At 39.7% G+C, this 27,785-nt stretch overlaps 1 protein-coding gene across 6 annotated transcripts in view; it reads right to left on the bottom strand.

Moving 5' to 3' along the window:
* Positions 1 to 27,785, bottom strand: part of kcnab2b (potassium voltage-gated channel subfamily A regulatory beta subunit 2b) — a 125,508-nt gene that overhangs the window by 46,829 nt on the left and 50,894 nt on the right. The window contains exon 1 of one of the 6 annotated variants that reach the window (XM_056448825.1): positions 19,164 to 19,870. The exons of 4 other annotated variants lie outside the window; for them this stretch is intronic. In XM_056448825.1, coding sequence (XP_056304800.1) covers positions 19,164 to 19,372 — 209 coding nt within the window. In that variant the 5' untranslated portion in view covers positions 19,373 to 19,870. Of the gene's footprint in view, positions 1 to 19,163; positions 19,871 to 27,785 lie in introns of those variants that run through there. One more of the 6 variants, XM_056448821.1, reaches the window with a different exon arrangement.

Below are 27,785 nucleotides of genomic sequence, written 5' to 3'. Positions count from 1 at the left end.
AGCCATCTTGAGTGGTTATAAATAGCAACACAGATTTACATGTATTTAGTCAATGGTGTTGATTTATTTGTGTGGATCTATTAGTTTATTCTAAAATACACAAAAAATACATGCAATGCATACAGTGCTCAGCATAATTGAGTACACCCCATTCTGAAAATGAATATTTTTGTCCATTTCTTGAATATAGGCAATGAATATAGTGAATATAGGCAATGTATTTTGGTGCATTTCAACAAAACAGATTTAATAAACAGATATAGTTATTAAAATAATATTTTAGTGACCAAACATATTTAGAAATAGAAAGATATTACAATTAAATTTAAGCTAAATATTGCAACAACAATAACAAAAAAAAAACAACCTACAGTACAAAATTTAAACTAAATTTTTCACTTTTTTTTGCTTCTCTTGATTTTTCCTCTTTTTAAAATTTGTACTAGTTTTTGGATTGTTATCATAAGTTATTTTGTTTGATAAGTTCCAGATTTGGCTTCAGTACTGGCTAATCTAAAGTATATGCACAAATATAATACTGTATAGCTTCCTATTAAAAATGTTAATTTAAAAATAGATTTGTGAGGGGTGTACTCATATATGCTGAGCAATGTATGTACAATTACTTAGTCAAAGCCACATGCATGAAGGCAAAAAAAAAGCAAGAAATTATATCATAGAAGTATTGCAGTAAGAAATTCCAGGTTGTAATATATTATGATGTGGAACTCACAAAAATCATAATATGACAACAACAAAAAAATTAGGAACTGATATAAAGTTTGAAATACGGTTTGAAATGTATGAAATTTACGTATTTTATATTATATTTTTTCATTTTAATAAAACAATTATATATATCTTGATTACTTGCCTAACCTAATTAAACTAGTTACACCTTCAAATTGCACTTTAAGCTGAAAACTATTATTTTGCTAAATAACTAGTAAAAGGAGTACAGTATGTCATTATGGCAGAGACAAAAGAATTTAGTTAAACTAAACTAAATATTTAAACTATTACAGTATGTTCAAAAATGTGCTAAAAATCTTGTTTCAAGAAAATGTGTATAAAAAAGTATAAAAGTATAGCTTTTCATGGAATGTGAAAAGTATAGCTGTAAGTTTCAAATATCAAAAACAAAATAAGACATAATTAATTTCCGTCTTTCCTCCTACACAATTTCACACAGGTTTGCAATAAACTTGCATAATCTCAGCCAATGGTCTTCATTCTGTGTGCCAAAAAATATTTTCTGTGTTGTGAAAGCAAATTATTTAAAAAAAAATGAGCAATCTAATTTGAATTTATTTGGTAAAACCAAAGGTCAGAAAGCTGAAATTCAGACATGATAATGGACATTTGGTTTCTTACATGTGCTGTAAGTGCTGAACCAAATCACATCAGACTGGGCCATCTGACCAACTAGAGCAAAGTAGACTCTTAGAATGGTAAGGCTTAAAGAGAACAGATTCTTGGACCAAATGTTTCAGAAACTGTAAGAATACATGTTAAAACTAGCTGCAATGTATATGAGTGTTTTTTGAGTTTGGATGCATGCAAATCTATTGTAGGAGAATCAGAAAACCAATTTTGGTGCCTCATTTTGGTCCCACTTGCATGCCTGATTTATCATTTGAGAAAAAGTAGATGATTTGAAACATGCTTTTTTTTGTGCATGTGTTTTCGATAAAACAAAGTGCAGTGCATTGCAGGTATTCAGTAACAAAGGTATTTACATTTTGTTTTAAAGTGTCTTTATAATGGGTTTTTGAAAATGACCTTCCATGCAGTGTGTAACAGCTCTAAGTGAAGTGAAATATTCAGCTAAGGCTTGAATCTGAAAGTGTGCCATGTTTAAAACAATTGATTCATCTATAAAACAGTCGACTCGTAGTGGTTCAAATGAATCGTCAGGGTAACAAACTTTTAGCCGTGTCAGCATGACGTCGATACGGAACTCAAGCCCCGCCCATTTGTTGTGCATGCAGAGCTGGGAAAATTTAAACCCACAAACACAGTAGAAAGAAAAAGGGGAAGACAAACACTGTAGCAGATCCCGGTTGAATCATGTTGCGAAGACGCATAGACACTTATTTTGCATACCCAAAGATGAAGCTGTGAAGTGTCAGAGGTTGAAGTTTATTTTTGCAAAAATACCTCAGCATTATAGCCCCGACCTTGTGCTGTGTTACTGTCATGTTTCTGACGAGTGCTTCAGCAATTTACACACTTACAACGCAGAATTTGTCGGTTGTTTGTTAAAGGAAGGATCAAAGAAGACTACTGATGTATGGGACTTTGTCAGAGCTTGACAGGAACTTTACAGTACACAGTTCCTTCCTCCATTTCACATGTGTAAGTAACTTAAGTGCAATTAAAACGGTTGCCTCCTTGTTTTCTCTAGCTTGCAAATTATGTATTTAATTGTGTTTTGTTATTTGTTACCGCTCCACATGGCTTCTACTGTATCTGGTTAACTCGTTATATTCTCATATCGCGTCTAAAATGTGATATAAGAGTCGTGGCGCTTTGTTTACGGATTTAAATGCGTTTATGAGCTTACGATCCTCTGCCGTTTGTTGTTGCTATGGTCATCGTCAGCTGTTCCTACACACGTGCAAGTTTCAAAATAGTTCATATAGCTTTTGCCACTGTGTGGATTAATACTGAATGTGTGTCACTGTTTTTACTTGTGGTTAAGAATAGAGCAATACGCTGGTGCTAAACTGCATTGCTTTAATGTACTCCTGCATTGAGCTCACACATACACTCTGCACTCTGACTACTTCAAAATTGTTGATAAGTGGTGGGTGATTCTCTCTGTCTCACACTAAACGCAGTCAACAAATCACAATAGACTGGGTCATCGGACCAATCAGCGCAGATTAGCATGGCACTAAGGAGAGATTTGGGAACATATGAATCTCTGAACGACTCATATGTAAGTCATTGAGATAATTAGGTAAAAATAAATGCATATTAAAAGACAATGAAAGTGTTTTTGACCTTGCATGCATATCAGACTGACATATTTATGCTTATGCTCATGCAAAATGACATATTTATATTTACATGTATTGCGTGCTTCAAAGTTTTAAACAAAGTCACAATAGTTCAGTACATTAAATAAACTAGGATATTTTTTTTTTCAGACACAGACTCAGGCTGCCTCACATTGGGTTCAATTGCCTTGTTGAGTTCAGTTGACCGCTCTTCCCCCTGCCCCACTGCTAAACACAAAACCAACTGGAGACCGCTGCTTGAGTGCCTCAAGTTTGAACTTTGTACTTTGAAAATGTAGTTTCATTTTCAAAGTGCCAAAACTGAATGGCAAATGCATCTACTTGTCACGAATGTAATGTAAAAGGTCAAATGAACGAGGAGGGAGTCATTTTCTGTTGACGTTGAGCAGAAATGGATATACTGTATTCTCTCTGCTTGCAGCGTTCAGTTATGCATGTCAGAGAATTGAGTGAACAAACACATAAATTCACTGTTTAACCAATTAATACGTGATTATAGTTGCTCAAGTCCATGATTTGCTCACATCTGAAGTAAACCATACACTGTAAAAAATAAATCTGTAAAATTTATGGTAAAAAAACGGCAGCTGTGGTTGCCAGTACTTTACTGTTAAAAATACGATACAAACCGTAAAAGTAATTTCTAATTTATACGGTAAACTACTGTATTTTATTCATTTATAGAGGTAATATGTCTGTATTTTGAATTACCAACATCTACACATCTTTTGTTACACAGTTAGACATGTTAGCACACCCATATGCAGGTGGTGATGAGGAAGTTACATAATGAACCAATGCTCATCACAATCAACTATTCCCACAAGCAGAAAAGTGTATTAATATAAAGAAGGTGCTCAGTGTCATTCACACAGCTACTAAACACCAGTATGGTAACACGCATAAAATTAAAGTCATGAAATAAACATTGTTTATCAACGTTAGATGTAACGTAAATCTCTAATGTACATAACTGATGGGGAAACAACTAAAAAGATCCATAGTAATGACAACAAAACGCATAAAAAGTGATGTGCCATACAGGGAATTCTGGGAAAGTCAATTTACAGTTATTCGGTGTATATATTAAGGAAACATAGTGTTAACCAGGTTAGGGATTTGCACTGTGGCAGTTTTACAGTTTTTTACCGTTGAAATCACTGCCATTTTTTACAGTGTAGTGTTTGCAATAACCGTACCCCAAAGCACCCCTTTCAAGGAGGACTTAAATTCAGAAAGCCATGTTCACACTAGACAAACCAATTGAACTCTGACATCAAACAGCCCCGGGTGAGTGCGCACCAAAAGTGTTAGAAGTGAAAACACCCTTAGACTCTATTATCCCGTTTTATTCAATTTTCAATTAGAAGTGCAGCTAAATACCATTATATTATTTTCTTATTTATTTTAACCAGGGAACGCAAATATGTTCATGATTCTGCAAAAGGATGGCTGAAAAGACTTCTATTATTCACTCACGACACGGCAGCAGAGTTCAGCTCAGGCGGACTTCAAATCAGAAAAAACTACAGTAGCTGGATCTCCTCTCCTGCCCTACAGCTGGGCCAGACAGCAGATGTCTTAATTAACACACACACACACACACACACACACACACACACACACACGCAGGCTCATTAGCATTGCAGATGAACAAACACCTCAAGCTTCAGCGGGGTTAAGAACAGGAACACACACACATTTGACCTCACATTCAGCATACAGTGAGCAATCAGGAATCCCTGAGAATATTTTCATGATCATATCAACCCAGAACTTTTAAAACAAGATTCACTCGGGAAAGACATGAAGCCAGTATGCTTATGTGGATGAGTAGGAAGGTATGTAGGGTTACATAAGAAAGACTGGAGGCACAAGTGATATGGGGAGAGAAAGCATATGAAGGAAGTAAAAGACAAATGTTAAGAAGAAAGCTTTAGGAAATCTAAACCAGGAGGAGGATGCATAAACACAGGCTTTGCAGGCTATGGTTGACTAGAATACTACAGGCACGATACTGCCTGAGAGGCATGGGCAGTTTATCAAAATGAGAACTCTCTACAGGGGTCTGCTCCTCCTTTCCCAAACACTCCACATGGGTGCCAAAACATCACAATGTGTGTATGAAAAATGGCCCGTTGAGCTGAAAGCTTTGTGAAGAAATGGTTTTGGAGACTGTATGGATGAGTGAGGATAGAGTCACCTCAGAACACAGCAATTTATCCTGACAATTTCAGAAAAAAAGTTAAGCATAATTTTGGTTGAGGTTAAAAACTGCAATATTTTGACCTCTATGTATATTTATCCACAGAGATTTTTCACATTTTCTTTGCTGATTTTAGAAGAAAAAACTATGGGATGATTCAAGTTGTACACTGTAAAACCCAACAGTCAACTCAATCAAGTGAAATGAGTGTAGTTAACTCAAAATTGACTGGAAGTTCTACTCATTTGAAACAAGTTTTGAACTCAGCGTTGAAGGTAATGAGTTAATTAAATACCTTTATATTACTTCAACTTAAATAGATTAGTTTTTTTTAACTCAATTGGTTTGTAGTAATCGGTTTCCTCAAACGGTTTGAGTTGCCTTAACTTATTGGGTTTTACAGTACTCAGTTGGTTTGAGTTCTCTTCATGTATTGGGTTTACTGTACTCAAATTGCTTCAGGTACTCAAAATGGATTAAGTTCACAGTACTCATTAGGATTAGTTTTGAACTTAAATGGTTTGTTGCAATCGGTTTCCTCAAATGGTTTGAGTTACCTTAACTTTTTGGGTTTTACAGTGTACAATATATTGCTGTGGTGCAACTCGTCCAAAGCCAAAGCACGACAATAACGAGGAGTTTGATTGGAATTCATCCACTTAACTGTATTTAGGAAAAATATAACAATACAGGCTCAATAGGAAAACGTGCCCTGGTGTACATTTTTGAGAACCGAGAAATATGTGTAAGCAGATACATATGGCTCCATGTTATGTGCAAAACGAACTCCACCAGAGCACCAGACATGGAAGGTGGAGCAAAAACAGACAGTAGACAGTCTCTGGTGGATTTACGAGAAATGACACGTATGAGAAAACATGCCCCAGTAATGTATTTGAGACTGTCAAAAACAGCGGCCTCTAGTGGATTTGTGAATACAAAAACTGCAAGAAGATGTAGTCCAGAGTACATATTTTTTCAGTCTTGGACACATACAGCATCTCCAATGAGCCTGGGTTGAAATATACAAAAAATTCCAGATTTTGACAACATGTTTCTGTAATTTATCACAGTAAATGACATTAGTATCACTTTAAAGGATTGTAATGTGTTGTAAGTAATGTGTTGTATTCAGAATTTAATTGTGAAATTAAGGCAGGTAGCATGATTACAGGAAAGTACTGTAAAGAGGGTTAAATCTTTTGCATGTTAGTTATAGGAATTCAAACTCTTTTTATTTCATTCAACATAGACATTAATACAAATTAACTATTAAGCTAGTATTGGCACTTTTTTATATTTAGAAATATGAGAATGTTATTGCAGCCCCAAAAACGCTATGGTTACTAAAGTAACCCTTCGTTCCCCGAGGGGGGGAACGGAAATGCTATGTGGAAACTTCCACTATGGGGATTTCGTCAGAATCCCATCATCTGAAAGAGTATAAAAACGGGCCAATGAAATGCCAATGAGTTGGCAGCGTCAGCGTGCACAGCTGGCGTCAATGACAATCAGTCATGCTATAAAGACGCAGCCAGTGCCATGCTCGACATCCTTTTCTAGCTGAAGAGACTTTCACGCTCAACAGCTAAGGGACAATCGTTGTGGCGAAGGAACATAGCATTTCCGTTCCCCCCCTCGGGGAACGAAGGGTTACTTTAGTAACCGTAGCGTTCCCCTTCGGATGGGGAACTCCAATGCTATGTGGAAACTTCCACTATGGGGAAATCTATGGAAAACGCCACAACGAAAGAACCTTACTGCGTCCCTGGCGAAGGGTGTGCCACGCAGTAGAGCGAGCGCACCTACAACGCCCCGAGACACAGTCTTCCAACGTGTCCCCTGGCCCTCACTTACCTGTTCAGAACAGTTATGTTTTTCGGGGAGTCGCAATAACCCAGTAAAATAGGTTTTGATACGACAGTACGTTGGGAAAGCGTTCAGTCCCGATAGGGAGGACGCTGTGGAGCTCACCTGTTACCCAGAGGGGAGACCTGGTGACAACCTATGGACTAGCCCAGAGATGGGGAGTCCTTGCATAAGGATGGTTAGCGGGGAGGGAAGACACGAGCCTGCCCTAGAAGGGGGGACTATACCGTGGCTGAGTGAACGTATGGGATCGCCAGCGGGGATCACACATAGCAGGCACCTATACCCAGAACGCGGGCTGACCAGCGGGCATGCCGACAACGTAACGGGCCAACACCTGACTCCTCCGCTGAGTCAGGTGCTGGGGGCCTCGGAGGAACTCTGCAGGGTTCACCAAAGAAATGGGGAACTAAACTGACAAAGCTGAAAAAGCGCACGTATCTCCGGGTTAGGGAGAGTGGCGCAGCAAGCGTGTTTCGACACCTCAACCGAATCGTTTCCTCAATCACCAAGGGTTGCCTAATACCCTTGAGGAAACCGGCTCCACTCGCAGATTGTAACCTTGCAAATGTATTGGGTGTCACCCAACCCGTAGCTCTACAAATGTCTGTCAGAGAGGCGCTGCGTGCAACCAGGAGGATGCGATGCTCCGTAGTGGAGTGCGCTCTCACCCCCGGGGGACACGGCTCACCCTGGCCCAAAGGCGAGGGAGATGGCATCCACTATCCAGTGGGCCAACCTCTGTTTAGATACGGCACTTCCCATCTGCCGACCACTGTAATGGACAAAGAGCTGGTCAGAGGATCTAAGGCTCTGAGTGTGGTCCACATATATTCGCAAAGCGCGAACAGGACACAACAATGAAAGGGCTGGGTCTGCCTCCTCCGCGGGCAGCGCTTGCAGGCTCACTACCTGATTCTTAAACGGCGTGGTAGGAACCTTGGGCACATAGCCGGGCCGGGGTCTCAGGACAACGTGAGAGTAGGCCGGCCCGAATTCTAGGCACGAGTCACTGACCGAAAATGCCTCCAGGTACCTAACCCTCTTAACCGATGCCAACACGACCAGCAGAGCTGTCTTCAAGGACAGAAATCTCAAGGATACTGAGTCGAGTGGTTCGAAGGGATCCCCACGTAGGCTCGTAGCACTACCGCGAGATCTCAAGAGGGTATGAGAGGGGGGCGGGGGAAAACATCCGCCTCGCACCTCTGAGGAACTGGATGATGAGGTTATGCCTCCCCACGGTGCCGCCATCCACGCATCATGATGAGCGGAGATGGTGGCCACGTAAACCCTCAGTGTGGAGCGCGACAGCCTTCGCTCCACCTGTCCTGAAGGAAAGAAAGCACAACACTGATCTGGCAAGATCGGGGGTCTTCTCGGCGAGAAGCGCACCACTCAGTGAATAGACTCCACTCCAGGGCGTAGGCATGCCTCGTAGAGGGTGCACTAGCCTGAGTGATGGTATTAACCACCGCCACCGGTAGGTTACCGAAGTCTTCCTCGTCGCGTCTTATGGACCCCACGTGGAGGTTCCACAGAACTAAGCGAGGGTGCCAGATGGTGCCCTGTCCCTGAGAGAGTAGGTCCTCTCTCAAAGGGACTCGCCAGGGGGGGCGTCGCGAGGAGGGAGAGTTCTGATATCCAGGTCCGGTTGGGCCAGGGGCGCAACTAGCAAGACCTGCCCCTCGTCCTCCCTGACCTTGCACAGAAACTGCGCGAGTAGGCTCACTGGGGGGAGTGCATACTTACGCATGACTCGGGGTGGAGTCGCCATTCTCCCGGGGAAGGAGCTGCCGTGAGAGCCTGTTGGCCGCACGGTTGAACCCATCCGGGGTGTGAATAGCAAGCAGCGACTTCAGCCGCGTATGACTCCAGAGGAGCAGACGGCGAGCGAGCTGAGACATGCAGCGGGAGCGTATACCCCCATCCGGATGGAATACGCTACCGCGGCCGTGCTGTCCGTCCTGACCAGCACGTGTTGCTCCCTCAGCACCGGTAAAAAGCGGCGCAGAGCGAGAAACACTGCCAACAGCTCTAGGCAGTTGATATGCCAATGCAGCTGGGTTCCCCTCCACAGGTCCGCAGCAGCATGCCCGCTACACACGGCCCCCCCACCCCATACTGGAGGCATCTGCCGAAACGACAGCATGCCTGGACGCCTGACCTAGGGGCACACTGGCCCGTAGGAAGAAGGGGTCCTTTCCAGGGGGTGCGGGTGCGGTGACACAGCGCAGTGACAGTCACTCGGTGTGTGCCCGCGTGCCATGCGCGTCTGGGGACCCGATCGTGAAGCCAATGCTGTAGTGGTCTCATATGCCCCAGGAGCCTCTGAAATAATTTCAGGGGGACCACTTTTTTTCCTGTCGAACTCTCTCAGACAGTTCAGCATTACCTCGGCGCGCTCTCGTGAGAGGCGTGCCTCCATAGTGATCGAGTCCAGCTCCAACCCGAGAAAGGAGATGCTCTGCACGGAGGCGAGCTTGCTCTTTTCTCGGTTGACCTGAAACCCCAACGGGCGGAGGTGCCGGAGCACCTTGTCTCTGTGCATAATCAATTGCTCCTGAGAGTGGGCTAAAAATCAGCCAGTCATCGAAATAATTGAGCGTGCGGATGCCGGCGAGCCGAAGGGGCGCGAGGGCACCCTCCGCGAGCTTGGTGAAAACTCGCGGAGACAGAGAGAGCCCGAAGGGGAGGACCTTGTATTGCCACGCTCGACCTTCAAACGCAGGGGTGGGCAAACTCGGTCCTGGAGGGCCGGTGTCCTGCACAGTTTAGCTCCAACTCTAATCAAACACACCTGAACAAGCTAATCAGTGTCTTCAAGATCGCTAGAAATCCATAAGCAGGCGTGTTTGATTAGAGTTGGAGCTAAACTGTGCAGGACACCGGCCCTCCAGGACCGAGTTTGCCCACCCCTGGTTTAGACTATGAGTCTAAATGGAAATTGACAGGACAAATAGAATAGTTACACAAAATGGTAAAACTTGACTGCTTAACTCTAGGAGAATTGTAAAATGAGCCTATTTCCAAAAAAAGTGTTGTGTTCCTTTAAAAACACAGACATTGATGAAACATGAAAGCATATGTTACACAAATATAACAAATATTTGATCAAAATGTTTCCATGACTGCACAGTTCCTGTAAATGAGGCATCCTCTTCCACTCTGGGATCTTCCCAGTCAAAAGTGAATCCATCTTGGACACATAAAGAGGCTCTTGCGTAACTGGCTGGCCAGACTGAAGCGGTCCTGCTGTTTACTGCCCAGGGAACAGCAGGCAGAAACTGCAGCCCATTTGTGCATTTATGTAATCACCACTTCAGTTTTCTTTTTGCCGGCCCCAGAGAGAGACCCAGGCTTACACAATGCCTCAACACAACACTCTTCCTCTCTCTAATTCTGTCTCTTCCTGTGTCTTTCAAATTCTCAGACAAAACTGGCACAGGAGCTTTGATATTAGTCAGGAGATAAGTGTAGAACCCAAAGAGATAAATGCCACAGAATGGGACAGCAGGAAAAAAATAAAAAATAAAAACCCTGAAGGATGCATTTATCATCTCATGACATTTCATGAGTGAGCATTCACAAATGTAAGACTACAACAGAGACAGGTTACATAAGTACTGTATGTAAGCTCCTTCTTGCCTCAGGTGCATGTGCATCAACTCATCCTCATCACAGTATGCCAGGGAAATTTGACGTTGGCTCATCAGACATGGAGAAGCTTCCGCGTTACAGTGTTACTCATTCAAAGTCTGTTTCTATAAATCCACAACGGCACAATGTAGATGCAAACAGCTCAGAAGCAGAATGTGATGTGTCATAATGTCCCTCATAGCACTGATGCAAACATAGCATCGGCTCAAACTTAAAGGGACAGCCCACTCTAAAATTCTTTCAGCAGAACATTAAAGAAGATGCTTCATGTTGGAGTTCAGTTGACTTTCAGTTTATGGACAAAAATATGCATTTTCTTTTGTGTTACACAGAACCAAGCCCATTTTTGTTTTGGAAAGATACAGTACAAGGGTGTGCTAATATATAAGTATTTTTAAAAAATTTACTTTTAATACCCGTGTCACTACTATTATACTCATGGGGTTGAAAATGACAGAAAAGAATACTAATACTGACAATATTAACAAAAAAAGAAAAAGTAAAACAAAGCAACTACGTAACTTATTTCTGCAACAATGCATTTTGGGATTCAGCATATTTGTAGCTAATAAATAAGCAAAGTATTGTAAATAATTTCAGCAACTGTTGTTTAATTTAATTTGTTTAAGACTTTTATTTCAGTATGTTGATGTGCTTCCGACTGAAACGGAATATTGAGTAGGGGTGGGGCTTTCTTTTTGTGCATCATTGCCTCGTAGTAAACAAATGGGGCCGTGGTTAAGAATATTGTTTTTGAAGCTGTCAAACTGACGTTAACAGAGAAGGACTCCAAATGCAGAGGCAAATGGTCAGACAAAATGTTTTTTCAGCTAACTAACCTGAACGAATTAACTGTCATTAATAGTTGTAAATAAACATTGTAAATTTTAGTTAAAAATAAAACATGTTTAATGTATTCTTGATCACATTAATATATATTTATAGTGTAGTTTTTGTCCAAATCAATTTATTACATAAAGTTTATAAAAGCAGATAATTTTAGTAAATAAAACAAAAGTTACAAGCCATTTTTTGGTAATTGCAAATAATATTTTTTTTAAAGTAAATTCAGAGAAAATAACTTATAACTGTATAGCAGATACAGTGCATCCAGAAAGTATTCATAGCGCTCCACTTTTTCCACATTTTTTATGTTACAACCTTATTATAAAATAGATTAAATTAATTTATTTTCTCAACATTCTACACACAATAGCCCATAATGACAATGTGAAAAAAGATTTTTTGAAATTGTTGCAAATTTATTAAAAATAAAAAACCTGAAAAATCACATGTACATATTCACAGCCTTTGCTCAATCCTTTGTTGATGAACCTTTAGCAGCAATTACAACCTCAAGTCTTTTTGAATATGATACACAAGCTTGGCACACCTGTCTTAGGGAATTTTTGCCCATTCCTCTTTGCAGTACCTTTCAAGCTCTATCAGGTTAGATGGGAAGCAACGATGTACAGACATTTTTAGATCTCTCCAGAGATGTTCAATCTGGGCTCTGGCTGGGTCACTCTAGAACATTAACAGAGTTGTTGTGAAGCCACTCCATTGATATTTTGACGGTGTGCTTTGGGTCATTGTCCTGCTGGAAGATGAACTATCGCCCCAGTCTGAAGTCACGAGCACTCTCAAGCAAGTTTTCATTCAGGATGTCTCTGTACATTCCTGCATTCATCTTTCCCTCTATCCTGACTAGTATTTCAGTTCCTGCTGCTGAAAAACATCCCCGCAGCATCATGCTGCCACCACCATACTTCAATGTAGGGATGGTATGCAATCTTCCCCAGCCTTGTGCCTCAAGACAATCCTGTCTCGGAGGTCTACAGACAATTCCTTTGTCTTCATGCTTGGTTTGTTTTTTGACATGCACTGTCAACCCTGGGACCTTATATAAACAGGTGTATGCCTTTTCAAATCATGTCCAATCACATGGTATATGCAGGAATCCTAAATATAATTTCAATACCTTTTTAAGACTTTCTTAGAATATTTTAAGACCTCATCTCCACTTCAAGTTCTAATCAGCATCAACCCTTTAACTTTTATTGGTATTTAACAGTTGTAGTTAAATAAATGAATGGAGCACAACCACACAATAGAAGACATTATTAGAAGACATGGGATCAGCTTTCACTGCTATGCAGATGATACTCAATTATATATTTCAACTAAACCTGACGAGATGTCTAAACTGTCCAAGCTAACTGAGTGTATTAAAGATGTTAAAGATTGGATGACCAACAATTATCTTCTCTTAAACTCAGACAAAACAGAATTATTACTTATTGGGCCTAAATCCTGTACACAGCAGATCTCACAACTCGACCTACAATTAGAGGGATACAAAGTTAGCGTTAGCTCTACTATAAAAGATCTGGGTGTCATATTAGACAGCAATTTAACTTTTAAAAATCATATATCCCATGTCACAAAAACTGCTTTCTTTTATCTGAGAAATATCGCTAAGTTACGAAGTATGCTATCCATCTCAGATGCAGAAAAGCTAGTCCATGCTTTTATGACTTCTAGGCTGGACTACTGTAATGCTCTGTTTGCTGGCTGCCCAGCATCCTCTATTAATAAACTTCAGCTAGTGCAAAATGCAGCTGCCAGAGTTCTTACCAGATCTAGAAAATTTGATCACATCATCCCAATTTTATCCTCCTTACACTGGCTGCCTGTTAAGTTTCATATTGAATTTAAAATATTGCTTTTTTTTTTACCTACAAAGCTTTAAATAATCTAGCTCCTGTTTATCTAACCAATCTTCTGTCTCGCTACAATCCAACTCGCTCTTTAAGATCTCAAAACTTAGGGCTTTTGATAGTACCTAGAATAGCAAAGTCGAGTAAAGGAGGTTGAGCCTTCTCATTTATGGCTCCTAAACTCTGGAATAGCCTTCCTGATAATGTCCGAGGCTCAGACACACTCTCCCAATTCAAAACTAGATTGAAGACCTATCTGTTTAGTAAAGCATACACCCAGTGCACCACTTAGCGGGCTTCCACACAGGTTTCTGCACCTTGTTTATATACACTATGAACAGCAGCTACGCTAATTATTCTCTTTATTCTCCATTTCCACCTGGGGATACTCTTCCTGAGGCCCTCAGACTATGCAGAGTCACTGATTAGATCCAAGATCAACGACGAGATGATGCCAAGGTTTCCATATCCTGGACCGGGCCGTATCCCGAGCAGCTACTGTGATGGTGGTGGAGGAGTGGAGAACATGAGACTGATTACTGTGATGCTCCAGGGACAGACGAGTCTTCGCTGAGGCCAGCTTCCAGCCTCCGCCGCTGAGACTGCAGCTCTGCACAAGTCGTTTGGCCAGCTGTCGCCACTGGCTTGCATGGTTCGGGATCTGTAAAGCTGCGCAACGTTGGATTTGCTCTTCAGTGTTTGGACTCTAAGTAGTGATTATTAAACCACACTGAACTGAGCTAAACTGAACTGAACTTAAACACTACAAACTGAACTACACTGTTCCAATTTCCTATGATCTTTTATGTGAAGCTGCTTTGACACAATCTACATTGTAAAAGTGCTATACAAATAAAGGTGAATTGAATTGAATTGAACTTAGATAAGCTCAGAAGAAACAAAGCTTTCTCCAACCAGGAGTACGCAAACTTACATTTTCCCATTTTGCTGTCTGTTTTGCTACATGTGGAGAGTGTCACATCACCTTCCTGCGCTTTGGACAACGCTTAAACAAAACTTAAAACCTTGCAAAAACACAATTAAGAATTTTTAGGGCGTTAATTCTGTCATAATTGATTTATCAACTTTTAATACTTTGTAAGACCACACAGACACCCTGAATCAACTGAATTGACCACCGGTGAACTCCAATTAAGCTGCTGAAACATCTCAAGAATGATCAGTGGAAACAGACTGCACCTGAGCTCTATTTAGAGCTTCACGGCAAAGGTTAGGTGAATACTTATGTACATGTGATTTTTCCAACACAGGCTCATTCTGAAAATGTAGTCCCGCGAATTATGTAGCCGGGGGTAAGTATGGCTGCATTTCATTTTTTTTAATGAATGCTACAGAGCGGTGTGACACCGTTCCTCTTCGCGCTTACTGGCTGACAGCTTACCCCGTGTGGAGGGCTTTCCAGCCACAACCAGTTTGTCCAGTTAGCTTGTCATGTACGTCGGCGGACTTGAGACGCAGAGAGGAGATGACCACGACAACGTGGTTCGAGTCCGGGGAAAAGCGGTTCCAGAAATCGGGTAAGACAAAAACAGAATCCAAAAAATAAAATGAATGAGTGAATAACAGGGTGAGAATGCGGTAAAATCCAAAAACGTGGTGAAAATCAGACGAGGGCTTTTCTTTTCTGGATGGCTTTTGTAATTCATTGGTTGGGTTTTAGGGAAGTAAGTGGGTGGGCGGGTCAACCGATAAAATTGGTTGGGTTTAGGAAAGGAGGAGGCTGGATCTGTCGATCGGTCGGCCAGCCAGTCAGTCATTCAGCCAGTCAGACAGACGCTCGGTTGACAGCGGCCTCTGGTGGGTTTACCCGAGAACAGTGCGGGTGCAAACGGCACTCGCGAGAGAAATTTGAGATACGAAAAAATTGGATTTGTGAAAACAAAAACTGCAAAAATACGTACCCCCGGGATATATTTCGCGGTCTTCAGAAATGTCCACGGGACCACGTTTTCAGAATGAGCCTGGGTTGGATTTTTCAGGTTTTACATTTTTAATAAATTTGCAACAATTTCAAAAAATCTTTTTTCACATTGTCATTATGGGGTATTGTGTGTAGAATTTTGAGGAAATAAATAATTTAATCCATTTTGGAATAAGGCTGTAACATAAAAAATGTGGAAAAGTGAAGCGCTATGAATTCTTTCTGGATTTACTGTACCTGTATAGCAGATATTAAATAGGTCACAAATACTCACATTATTAACTCAATGATTATTATGTTTAACTTACAATAGAATCAATGCATGATGAATAGTTTCTAAATTCTTCTGGAATCTAAATTCTTCTGGAATCCATAACTTAACATAATCAAATAAATGATTGAACACAAAGTTATTCACCCTCACATTCAGGCAATGTCTGTAGAAGATGCAAATGATGCAGCTTTCATAACTATGATATGACATTTACATTTTTATAGCTTTGAATTTCAAATAATTAATTGCAAAGACAGAATTAGCTTGAAGAGCCAAGACATTTGGTACTCTTCAGTGAGAGAGAGAGAGAGAGAGAGAGAGAGAGAGAGAGAGAGAGAGAGAGAGAGAGAGAGAGAGAGAAAGACAGAGAGAGAGAGAGAGAGAGAGAGAGAGAGAGAGAGAGAGAGAGAGAGAAAGACAGAGAGAGAGAGAGAGAGAGAGAGAGAGAGAGAGAGAGAGAGAGAGAGAGAGAGAGAGAGCAAGGGGTGTTCCGTTTCACATTAGTTTAATCAGGAAGACACTCTACAGTATGTTACCTTACTACAAAGTGCCTTTGATGTACAATTACGCAAATTACAGTATGGAAAAACGAGAAGGAAGGGTGGGTTTACTCTAGGGATACAGCACACTATTATTTTATCAGTAAGCCGTGTTACAAAAGACTGTGAGCTGTATGAGTGAAGAATATGAAAAAGTGAGAGAGAAGCCTGCGCTCCCAATAATGCTAAGCAGTGAAACATGAGAGCACTGCTTCTCCATTTCATATAGTGAACATGCTAATGGGTTTAACAGGCACAACTCAAATCTTCATCTCTACTTTCGACTTTTTTTTGGAGACGTCAAAAGGCTGTATAATCACTGTCCGCCTCTGCATATGCTATCATTAAAAAGAGGAGAGATTCACTTCTTAGAAATAAAAGTTCTTTATTTATATTGATTTATTTGTATTGATTAAGAACCTTTAACCGTTCTATTCCACAAAAGGTTGTAAATAGCGTATAAAAAGTTTTCTTTCAATTTTTCATATATTCTTTGTGTGAGTGTTTCTATGGCATCCCTATAAAAACATCATTTTTTGGGATCTTGATTTTGAAGAGTGCATTCTGAATTCTGGACAATACAGTAAAGCTATTACTTATGGCTGATAACCAAAAATCAAAATATTTCATGTAAATACATTGTTAAGAAATAAACATTATTAAATACAATCTGTTGTCTAAAAAAAAGTTTTACAACTACATTCGTCAAATTAAAATGTACAAAAAGAAACAGGGAATACTTTATCAAATTTAGATTACAATTAATAAACCAGATTATTTACATTGAATAAAGAACATGTATAGAATAATTTAAACAATACAAAATTTCTATATATATATATATATATATATATATATATATATATATATATATATATATATATATATAGCAAAAAGATGTTGTTTAGGAAATATAGATAAAAAAATAAATAAAAAATTGATACGAATAAAAAATTGGAAAAAACTAATTAATGACACATTTTACGTGAAATAGTCTCATTAACATTTCAAGAGTCCACACTTAGCTGATAATTGATTATAAAACTTGTTTGGCATGCTGTCCCGGGAGAAAACCCTGAGCTCGTAAGATCCTCGAGCCCGAGGCTCCCTCCCGTTTGCAAGGCGAGAGAGGAGTTTGAGCTCAGGTAGATCTCTAGAACTCCCCTGCTGTAGTAACTAATGAACAGATAGTGATTGCTCTTAAAAGATAACTACTTACTAGGAGCATGTCTATAGTGCCGATTTGGATTAGTCAATTAACTTACTGTAAGTTGCATGTTTTTTGACAGTGCGAGGAAACGGGAGCACAGGGAGAATGTGTAAATTCCGCACAGAAACATCGGCTGGCTTGGTAAAGACTAGAACCAGTGACGTTCTTGCTGTGAGGCAACAGTGCTAACCACTGGGCCACCGTGCCACCCATCTAGGAAAGGAGGAGGAGTAGGGGTGGAAGGGGGGGATTCTTCAAAACAAAGATGGCTGTGGTATGGAACTTAGAGTATTTACAGTGGCTTAGGAATCGTCTGATTGGTGAATCATAAATTGAATAATGCGGGGCCGGCTGCAAGCAATCATAAGCACGTGATCCTCTCGAATATAGTTTATAAATAAACTTCACTTAATGAGAGCATATGAATAAAAATTCTAAGATATTTTATTGTATCTTTCTGAAGGATCATGTGGCACTGACAACTGGATTGATGACTGCTGGAAATTTAGCACTGACATGACAGGAATAATTTGCATTTTAAAATATATTTGAAAAGTATTCTAAATTGCATTTCAAAACATTACGGCTCTTTTTTTATGAGATGAAAGCAGCCGTGGTGAGCTTCATTCACTCCCATGTTGACATAATGATTAAACTGCACACATGAAAAATCTAAAGCTTTAACTAACCAGCTAGATACCCAACTAACTAACAAACTAATAATCCAAACTGCCAAGCATCTAACATTTCATACATTCCTATTAATCTCTGCACTGCTGTAACCCATTAAACCTCTCGACCAAATTAACCCTAACAAATCAAATAGAGGCAATATGACAAAAATCTCATATCACATTAGAAGTCATCTCATATCCTGATAATGATATACATCATGATATTACCATTTCTGGAAATTCATTCATTTTCTTTTCGGCTTAGTCCCTTTATTCATCAGGGGTCATCACAGTGGAATGAACCGCCAACTTATCCAGCATATGTTTTACACAGCAGATGTCGTTCCAGCTGCAACCGAGTACTGGGAAACACCCATACACTCTCGTTCACACACATACACTATGGCCAATTTAGTTTATTCAGTTCACCTGTAGCGCATATCTTTAGACTGTGCGGGAAACCAGAGCACCCAGAGGAAACCCCACAAGAACATGGGGAGAACATGCAAACTCCACACAGAAATGCCAACTGACCCAGCCAGGACTTGAACCAGCGACCTTCTTGCTGTGAGGCGACAGTGCTAACCACTGAGCCAAAGTGTTACCTTAATAAAAATGTAGACTTTTAAAGTAAATATTAATAAACAATAAAACAAAAATTAATGATTACAGGTGCAACATAAAAAATATATATATATATATTGCTACTGTAAATAAAATTTACAATCTAAACATCATACTTTTAGGATTGCAACTTTCTCAAGACGCTGTTAGTTGTGATTCTCTCTGCATCCCTGTAACTGTGTGTAATATTTTGCTCATTTAAAATATTAAAAAGTTATCATATGCAATGTATTTTGTGACACCACAAAATAAACAATAGAACATAATATGAAACAATCGATATCTTTAATTTTGTCTATAAGATATATACTGTCATATTGCACAGTCCTAACTGACAGCATTTTAAAGTCTAAACCAAATCAAAAGGACCCACATCAGTACAGCAGGGATAAAATGCAACACGTCCTCCTCTCACCTACCTATATTTCATGCCAGTTTTCAAGCAGTGGTCTCCAGCGGAGGGCATGTTCTGTACAGACAGCTGGCCCAAACTGCGGGCCACCATCGCCACAGCCCGAAACTTGCTTTTTGTCCCCAAACTCGGGCTGTTGGTGTTCTGGCGGTTCAGTCGGTCCTCTGTGCTCCGGCTGACGGCTCGATGGTCCGTGCACACAAAAGACACCTGCATGCTGATGCCGAGCCAACCAAACCACTTCAAAGATGCTGATGATACGAGCAAGAACTAGTCCAAAAATCTCCCAGCAGTACCAAAGTATCTTCTTGCCCCAAGTCCCAAAAAAACTTGAAGAAAACACTGCTAAAAAAGGTCAAAATGGATATGGAAGCTGTCAAAAAGCTGAATGCAGCACTCTGTTTGAACCAGAAGTGCAGTTATCGCTCTGAAGTGAGAATGCCAGAGAGTGTATCTGTCCATGTGGCGTCTGTGTGAAATGTGTGTAAGTAAGTGTTTCATGTGTGTGTGTCAGTGAATTCCTGCGCTGTGGCTCCAGGGCAGCAGTGAGTCTGTGAAGCGGTGAACTCTGGGCACCAATCACATCCACACACAGAGAACAGGGGAGAAATCCCACATCCATCCACGTCACACTGCAGCACATCAAGCGCACGCTTATCTGCTCTCCTCTGCTCTTCTCTGTCTGCGCTGCTTTTCCACACTTTTTTGATATTCGCTTGCTTGATTCTTTACGGCCAATCTGTCAGTTCCGAATGTTAACTAGAAGTGAGTTTTCATACCCTGGTATTCGGTGTACAGTATATCCACTAATATTTCCAACTGTGTGCTGAGCAAATGCATAAATGCTAAGTGAGTGAGAGAGTATATAAAACAGCATAGTATGATGAGTGTGCAAGTGAGAGAGAGAGAGAGAGAGAGAGAGAGAGAGAAAGAGAGAGAGAGAGAGAGAGAGAGAGAGGGAGAGAATACTAGTAGAAAGAAAGTGGGAAGGTCTAAGCTCACGCTATGTTGTGTTGGATCAGCTCGTACCTGATATTCCACACTGCCTACGCATGACAGAATGTCTGATGACAAGCACAAGTCTGGTTTGAGACTTGTTAAAACAGTTGTTATTACCAAATGTGGCCATTTCAGATTATTTTTCTACTTGTTCTATTTCAAGTATTTTCACATGAGTAGACATTTGTGCACATGGCTGCTGCAGTTCTGTGAGTGTAGGAATGAAATGATGACTATCATGCGATCTGACCGACCATTAACAATCATGGCAAATATTTGAGTATGCAGATTGCCTGCTAGCCTTAATTGCTGACGACTCAACCTTGTGCAGAAGGCCTGAATTTCATCTAGTAATTTTAATCTCATGAATATGTAATTGTCTTGCTTAAAAGTGTATTAAAAATGATTGTGGATTACACAGGATCCTAATTTTTGGATGGATGGATGGATGGATAGATGGATGGATGGATGGATGGATGGATGGATGGATGGATGGATGGATGGATGGATGGATGGATGGATGGATGGATGGAGTGATGGACGGACAGACAAAACAATGGAATTACAGCAAACAGCAGAAATGTAAAAAAGATTGACAGATCGATGGAACAAATAAGAGATGGATGAATAGATGGATGGGTGGATGGGCAGATAAGAGAGCAGATGAATGGAGGATGGATTTTTGGATGGTTGGACAGAACAATGGCAATACAAATAGAATGATGGACAGAATAACTATAAATAAATAAACAAACAGAGAATAAATAAACAGAGCAACAGAAAAGGAATGTAAAAATGATAGAAACACATGGAACAAATGAGAGATGGATGAATGGATGGATGGATGGATGGGTAGGTAAGGCAGTAGATGGATGGATGGATGGATGGATGGATGGATGGATGGATGGATGGATGGATGGATGGATGGATGGAATGTTAGGCAGTCAAAACAATGGAACTGTAAATAGAAAGATGGACAGATAGATGGACCAAATGTGAGATGGTCGAATGGATGTATGGGAGGATGGGTAGGTAAGGAAGTAAATGGATGGACAGATGGGTAGGTAAGACAGTAGAGGGATGGATGGATGGATGGATGGGTAGGTAAGACAGTAGATGGATGGACAAAAGGATGGATGGATGGAATGCTAGGCAGAAAAAACAATGGAATTACAAATAGAAAGATGGACGTGTAGGTGGAACAAATAAGAGATGGATGGATGGATGGATGGATGGATGGATGGATGGATGGATGGATGGATGGATGGATGGATGGATGGATGGATGGATGGATGGATTGAGTGATGGACGGACAGACAAAACAATGGAATTACAGCAAACAACAGAAATGTAAAAAAGATTGACAGATCGATGGAACAAATAAGAGATGGATGAATAGATGGATGGGTGGATGGGCAGATAAGAGAGCAGATGAATGGAGGATGGATTTTTGGATGGTTGGACAGAACAATGGCATTACAAATAGAATGATGGACAGAATAACTATAAATAAATAAACAAACAGAGAATAAATAAACAGAGCAACAGAAAAGGAATGTAAAAATGATAGAAACACATGGAACAAATGAGAGATGGATGAATGGATGGATGGATGGGTAGGTAAGACAGTAGATGGATGGATGGATGGATGGATGGATGGATGGATGGATGGATGGATGGATGGATGGATGGAATGTTAGGCAGTCAAAACAATGGAACTGTAAATAGAAAGATGGACAGATAGATGGACCAAATGTGAGATGGTCGAATGGATGTATGGGAGGATGGGTAAGTAAGGCAGTAAATGGATGGACAGATGGGTAGGTAAGACAGTAGAGGGATGGATGGATGGATGGGTAGGTAAGACAGTAGATGGATGGACAGAAGGATGGATGGATGGAATGCTAGGCAGAAAAAACAATGGAATTACAAATAGAAAGATGGACGTGTAGGTGGAACAAATGAGAGATGGATGGATGGATGGATGGATGGATGGGTGGATGGATGGATGGATGGATGGATGAAATGCTAGGCAGAAAAAACAATGGAATAACAAATCGAAAGACGGACCAATAGGTGGAACAAATGAGAGACGGATAGATGGATGGATGGGTAGGTAAAACAGTAGATGGGCAGACGAACTGATGGATGGATGGATGGATGGATGGAATGCTGGGCAGAAAAAACAATAGAATTACAAATCGAAAGATGGACCAATAGGTGGAACAAATGAGAGACGGATAGATAGATGGATGGATGGATGGATGGATGGATGGATGGATGAATGGGTAGGTAAAACAATAGATGGACAGACGAACAGATGGAAGGATGGATGGATGGATGGAATGCTAGGCAGAAAAAACAATGGAATTAAAAATAGAAAGAAGCACCGGTAGGTTGAACAAATGAGAGATGGATGAATGAATAGATGCAGGGAAGGATGGATGGATGGGTAGGTAAGACAGTAGATGGATGGATGGATGGATGCTAGGCAGACAAAACAATGAAATTACAAATTGATAGATGGGCAGATAGATGAAACAATTGAGAGATGGATGGATGGATGGATGGAATGCTAGGCAGAAAAAACAATGACATTACAAATATTAAGACAGGTGGAACAAATGAGAGATGGATGAATGGAAGGATGGGTGGATGGATGGATGAGTAGGTAAGACAGTGGATGGATGGATGGATGGATGGATGGAATGCTAGGCAAAAAACAATGGAATTACAAATAGAAAGATGGGCAGATAGATGAAAAAAATGAGTGATGGATGAATGGATGGATGGGTGAATGGATGGAAAAATATTCAGACAGGCCGACTGCAGATATATAGACAGATAGAATGAAATTATTATAGACTGAATTAATAATATAACTGAATAATTGACACATTTTGTTTCTCAAATAGTCAAACTACACACAGCAGAGGCGTTTAAATGTAGAATGTCACCAGTAGCTTGAGGACACAAAATTAGCAAAGAAAAAAATCTTGGCAAGGATTTGTCAGTCAAACAAAACCATTTCTGCATCCTTGAACCAGTTTTAAAATGTCAGAGAAATGTCTGAAATCGCAAGACATACACTGTAAGTCAGAGCAGAAACCAATAAATAAATAAAAGATTAAAAAAAGAACATTTCTTCAGTCAAAACCATAACTACCATGGCTATCGCGAACGTGCCTTTGAATGTGCGTCCTGCAGACCGTAAACACTGAGATGAGCTCTTTTATAATCTGACACACAAATGACACACACTATTCCCGCATCTCCAGCACATTACTGCACCCAGGCTTCCTAAAGCGCCTCATAAAGCCACTGAGTGATGGAGCGACTGCCCGGTTTTCATGCACTCGGGATTAGAGGAATGCGTGTCATCCCACCTTCAGATGAAAGGAAGTGGACAGACGGCTTAAGTGAACGTACAGAGTTTCCTGAATGGCACTTTGACATGCGCTAGCCTCAGGACAAAGACTCTGCCAGCAGGCTCCAGTAAAGTAGCGGCCCATTTAAATCAGCCAGGCAGACAGAAAAACCCGGCCATCTTTCATCATGCTGCATCTAGAGAGAGGGAACTGACAGGAAACTAACACGAGATTTTTTTTTAAACTGCATGTCTTTGGATATGTAAACTACAACACTCTGGGAACCAGCGTCACCTTGTCTGCCACTGTAGATGCAAAAACAGACACTGAAACTACCAAGAATTCTATAACTACCAGAGTTACCATAGTGGTCATTCTGATCGTTCTCATTTAAGACGCCATATTGTCATGTAATATTTACATTTAAAACTTACATTGAGATATTAAAATTAGGCTTTGAATGTCTGTCATCATATTTAATTAAATCGTCATCCTAAAACATGGGTCTCAAACTTAATTCCTGAAGTGCCGCAGCTCTGCACAGTTTTGCTCCAACCCAACACAGCTGATCCAACTAATTAAAGTGTTCAAGTCTACAGGAGACTATTAAGCAGGTGTGAGTTGGAGGTGGTTAGAGCTAAACTCTGCAGAGCTGTGGCCCTCCAGGAATTGAGTTTGAGACTACTGCCCTAAAAATATGATTCTTTTGGTAATACAGCTTATAAATGTATACATCCACCTGCGAATGTATCTGCAAAATATACATGTGTGTTTTATACAGCCTGTGTGGTTCTAGTGTTAAGTTGTTGAAACTATTGTCCGATTACAAAACACAACTGCAGATGATTTGAATGAGACACAGCTTCACTCTCTACCACAGGCGGCACTTTTGAATGTTATATTGTTTCCTGGATTACTGATGTAAACAAAGCAGCACTATACTTATATATGTAAATGTATGATTTTTAAAAAAAGGTGTGCCCCCAAACCCCACCCTTAAACCTACCCTTCATTGGGGAATGAGCAAATCATACTAAAATGTACGAATGAGGTGCCAATTAATCATTAAATTATAATTGCCATGAAATTACATTAGTATTACATCTTTGGGTGTGTGTTTAAAAATAAAAGTAAACGTGTGTTTTAACCCTTTTGTGGCAATAAAATGTTTATACAAAAAAACAACGGACTAAAATTGTTCAGTACTGAATCCTGCTGTTTCTCCCTATGCAAAGCTCTCTAGGTTTTTTGAGATGTGCAATTTAATCCTCTTCAGAATGAGTCCATTTACCAGACCAATAAAGAAGGGGGAGAGAATAATATACAGTCTGTCAGGGTCGCAAATGTATTTGTGTTATTGTGACCATGTGCAGGGATTAACCTTGAAGCTATGAGTTGTACATTCGTACAATGTCAGCCCACTGTAACACTTACTAGCACCTGTTAGCCATTCCTAAACACCATTGTAAATCAAGCCTGTCATCACTGATCCAGGCTACAGATAGTTTTAGTATAAGATTTAGTTTTAAATGTCAGTACAGCTAGATGCACCAGCGGTAATTGAATTATCTTTAGTGAATGGAAAGCAGAGCAGCAGCTCATTGAGTGTCAAACGGTTGAGCGTGAGGCTTAACGTTGCACCAAGGGAGATGTAACCTTTCTAATGAGAGGTGGGACGTGTGAGGTGTACTTGAGAATCGTGCATTAGCTATAAGCCAGAGACTGTGAGAAGGGCTCTTGTTTTAGTGGAGGCATCTGCATTACTTAGAAACACCACAAGTCAGGAGGGGAGAGGCATTAATTTTGACCTTCCTTACAGATGAGGAAAACCTATGCGTTGATTTTAAAGGGATAGTTCAGCAAAAATAAAAATGATGTCATCATTTACTCACCATCGACTAAGCAAACCAAGGGTTTGTTGTTCCAAACCAGTTATTTATTTATTTATTTTTTTGTTCAACATAAAAGAATATATTTTGAAGAATGCTGGAAACCATTAACTTCCACAGTAATTTGTTTTATTAATGTTTATCAGATTCCAACAATCTTCAAAATATCTAATAAATGAAAATTATGTCAACAACAAACCTGCATGACTTTATTTTGCAAAACATAAGGAAGAAAAAATGATGGTAACCAAACATTTTCACATTGACAAAGTCTATTGTATTGACAAAGTCAATGGGTACTAAAAACCATTTGTTTACCAACATTCTTCACAATATTCTCTGTGTATATGACAATCAAATTCTGAAATGAAATGTTTGTTAGCAAATGATAACTGGATGTTCATTTTTTTTCTTTTCTATAATAAAAAGTCTAGAAACAAGTTTGTATGCTGAACGTAAGAATGCTATATTATGTAAATGCAATTAGTTATAAAATTATTAAATGTGTTTGGTTGTTTAAGGGTGGTTGACAAATAGACAGTGTTATTAGACTCCTTTACATGGAGTTTTGCATCACACAATATAGGAAACTGACATTATTGTTTGATATTTATAATACTATTACTTTATACAGTACATGTGTACTGCAACTGTACAAAAATAATAACAGTATTAACACATAAACAGTATTAAATGACTAGGAAATGTATATGAAATGACTTCATACTGAAACATGTCAAAATCCACTTTTTTTCTGAAAGGGAGGAGACGTGTTATTTGGTCCCTAAAGCAATATCTCCCATTGCTCCTCACTATTAACCTTGCCACTACTTCAAACACCTTTACTCCATTTAAACTGTAAAGCTCTCCCTGCTTTTTAGCCTTTGACTAGAAGCCCAACTCTAGACTTATCCACAGTTAAATAAGCTCTGGAAAATCCTGCAGAGCCGTTCAATCATCTCCAACCTCACAGCAGAGCTCAGTCTCTCCACAGTGAGCTTCACCGCAGGGCTGCACACACAAACACCCCAAAGAGCACTAACAGCTCTAACATCCACATTATATGCACAGCTTTTTTTAAAAACAAGGATTATTGGAGGAGTTCATCCAATAATGAAACTTTTATTATTATTTATTTAAGATATTGTTTTCACCCGAAAATATTTGATCAAAAAAAACTTTTACCAATATTTTTTGATAAACTCCAAAAACGTACCTACTACAATGAGGTTACACTTTATAAGGTTTCATTAGGTAATGTACTTTCATTAAGTTATGTACTTAATAATAATAATGAACAATACTTATACAGCATTTATTAATCACAGTTCAACATTTACTGATGCATTATTAAAGTCCAAATTCTTGCTTGTTAACATTTAGTGAATGCATTTGGAGTTAATATGAACTAAAATAAACAACTTTATTACAATTAACTAACATTACCAAAGATGAATATATGTTTTGTTCATTGTTCATTCATGTTAGTTAATATATTAACACAACCTTATTGTAAAGTGACACCGCATTTCACTGCAGTTTTGATTGAAAATTAACACTAGAGGCAGTATAAAGCATGATTTGCAAATTAATACATTTTAGCAACTTTTAAGTAGCTTTCAATTTTAATGTGATAGTTGCAAAACTGTGGGTTTGTGTAAAAAACATTATCAATCTCCTCCAGTGTTTCCTCTAGGATTTTTTCCATCTGTGGCGGCAGACCTTTTACATCTACCAACTACCTATAGCGTTATTTCAATGACAAATGTTGTGAGCGCATTATTACAAGTCGAGATCACATTGTAATACGAGCATGCGGATCTCTTTGTTTGCGCGCCGATTTACGCTGTTTGTGCACAAAACTTCTTGCACGCTTTCAAATATACACTGTAAGTTCGCGCTGTTATAATTCACTTAACTTTTAATATGTTTTGGTGCGATTATAACCTACAATTTAAAAAACAATGACTGAATGTTTTAAATGAGAAGCTGTAATGTAGCTGTGGCGGGAGGAATTTTGGTGTGACGCCCCGCCATGGAAGACTGAATGTAGCGGAAATCATGTCCTCTAGCTACTGCTCTTCAACACATCCTGTAATGTTTGACATTGCGGTAAGCAGGCAGAAGTATGTTACAAAAAAAAAGTCACAGAATTTTTAGAGCCAGGTCACACCAAGTACAACTCACATCTGGTCCCGCCTGGACCAAAAATCTGAGCGTGAATACACAAAACGGATGGCAGCCGAATGAAATGAGAGAATTTGAGTTTCTCATTCAACAAAAGGAATCCCGAACATGAAATGTGTACAAACAAAGGTGGTTAAAAACAGACAAATGTTGCACACACAACAATAGGCCTATATAAACAAGCAT

This window comes from Danio aesculapii, chromosome 23, assembly GCF_903798145.1.
Source record: "Danio aesculapii chromosome 23, fDanAes4.1, whole genome shotgun sequence".
Lineage (NCBI taxonomy): Eukaryota > Metazoa > Chordata > Actinopteri > Cypriniformes > Danionidae > Danio > Danio aesculapii.
Note: the sequence above shows the minus strand (reverse complement) of the source record. Positions and strands in the feature narration are given on the sequence as shown.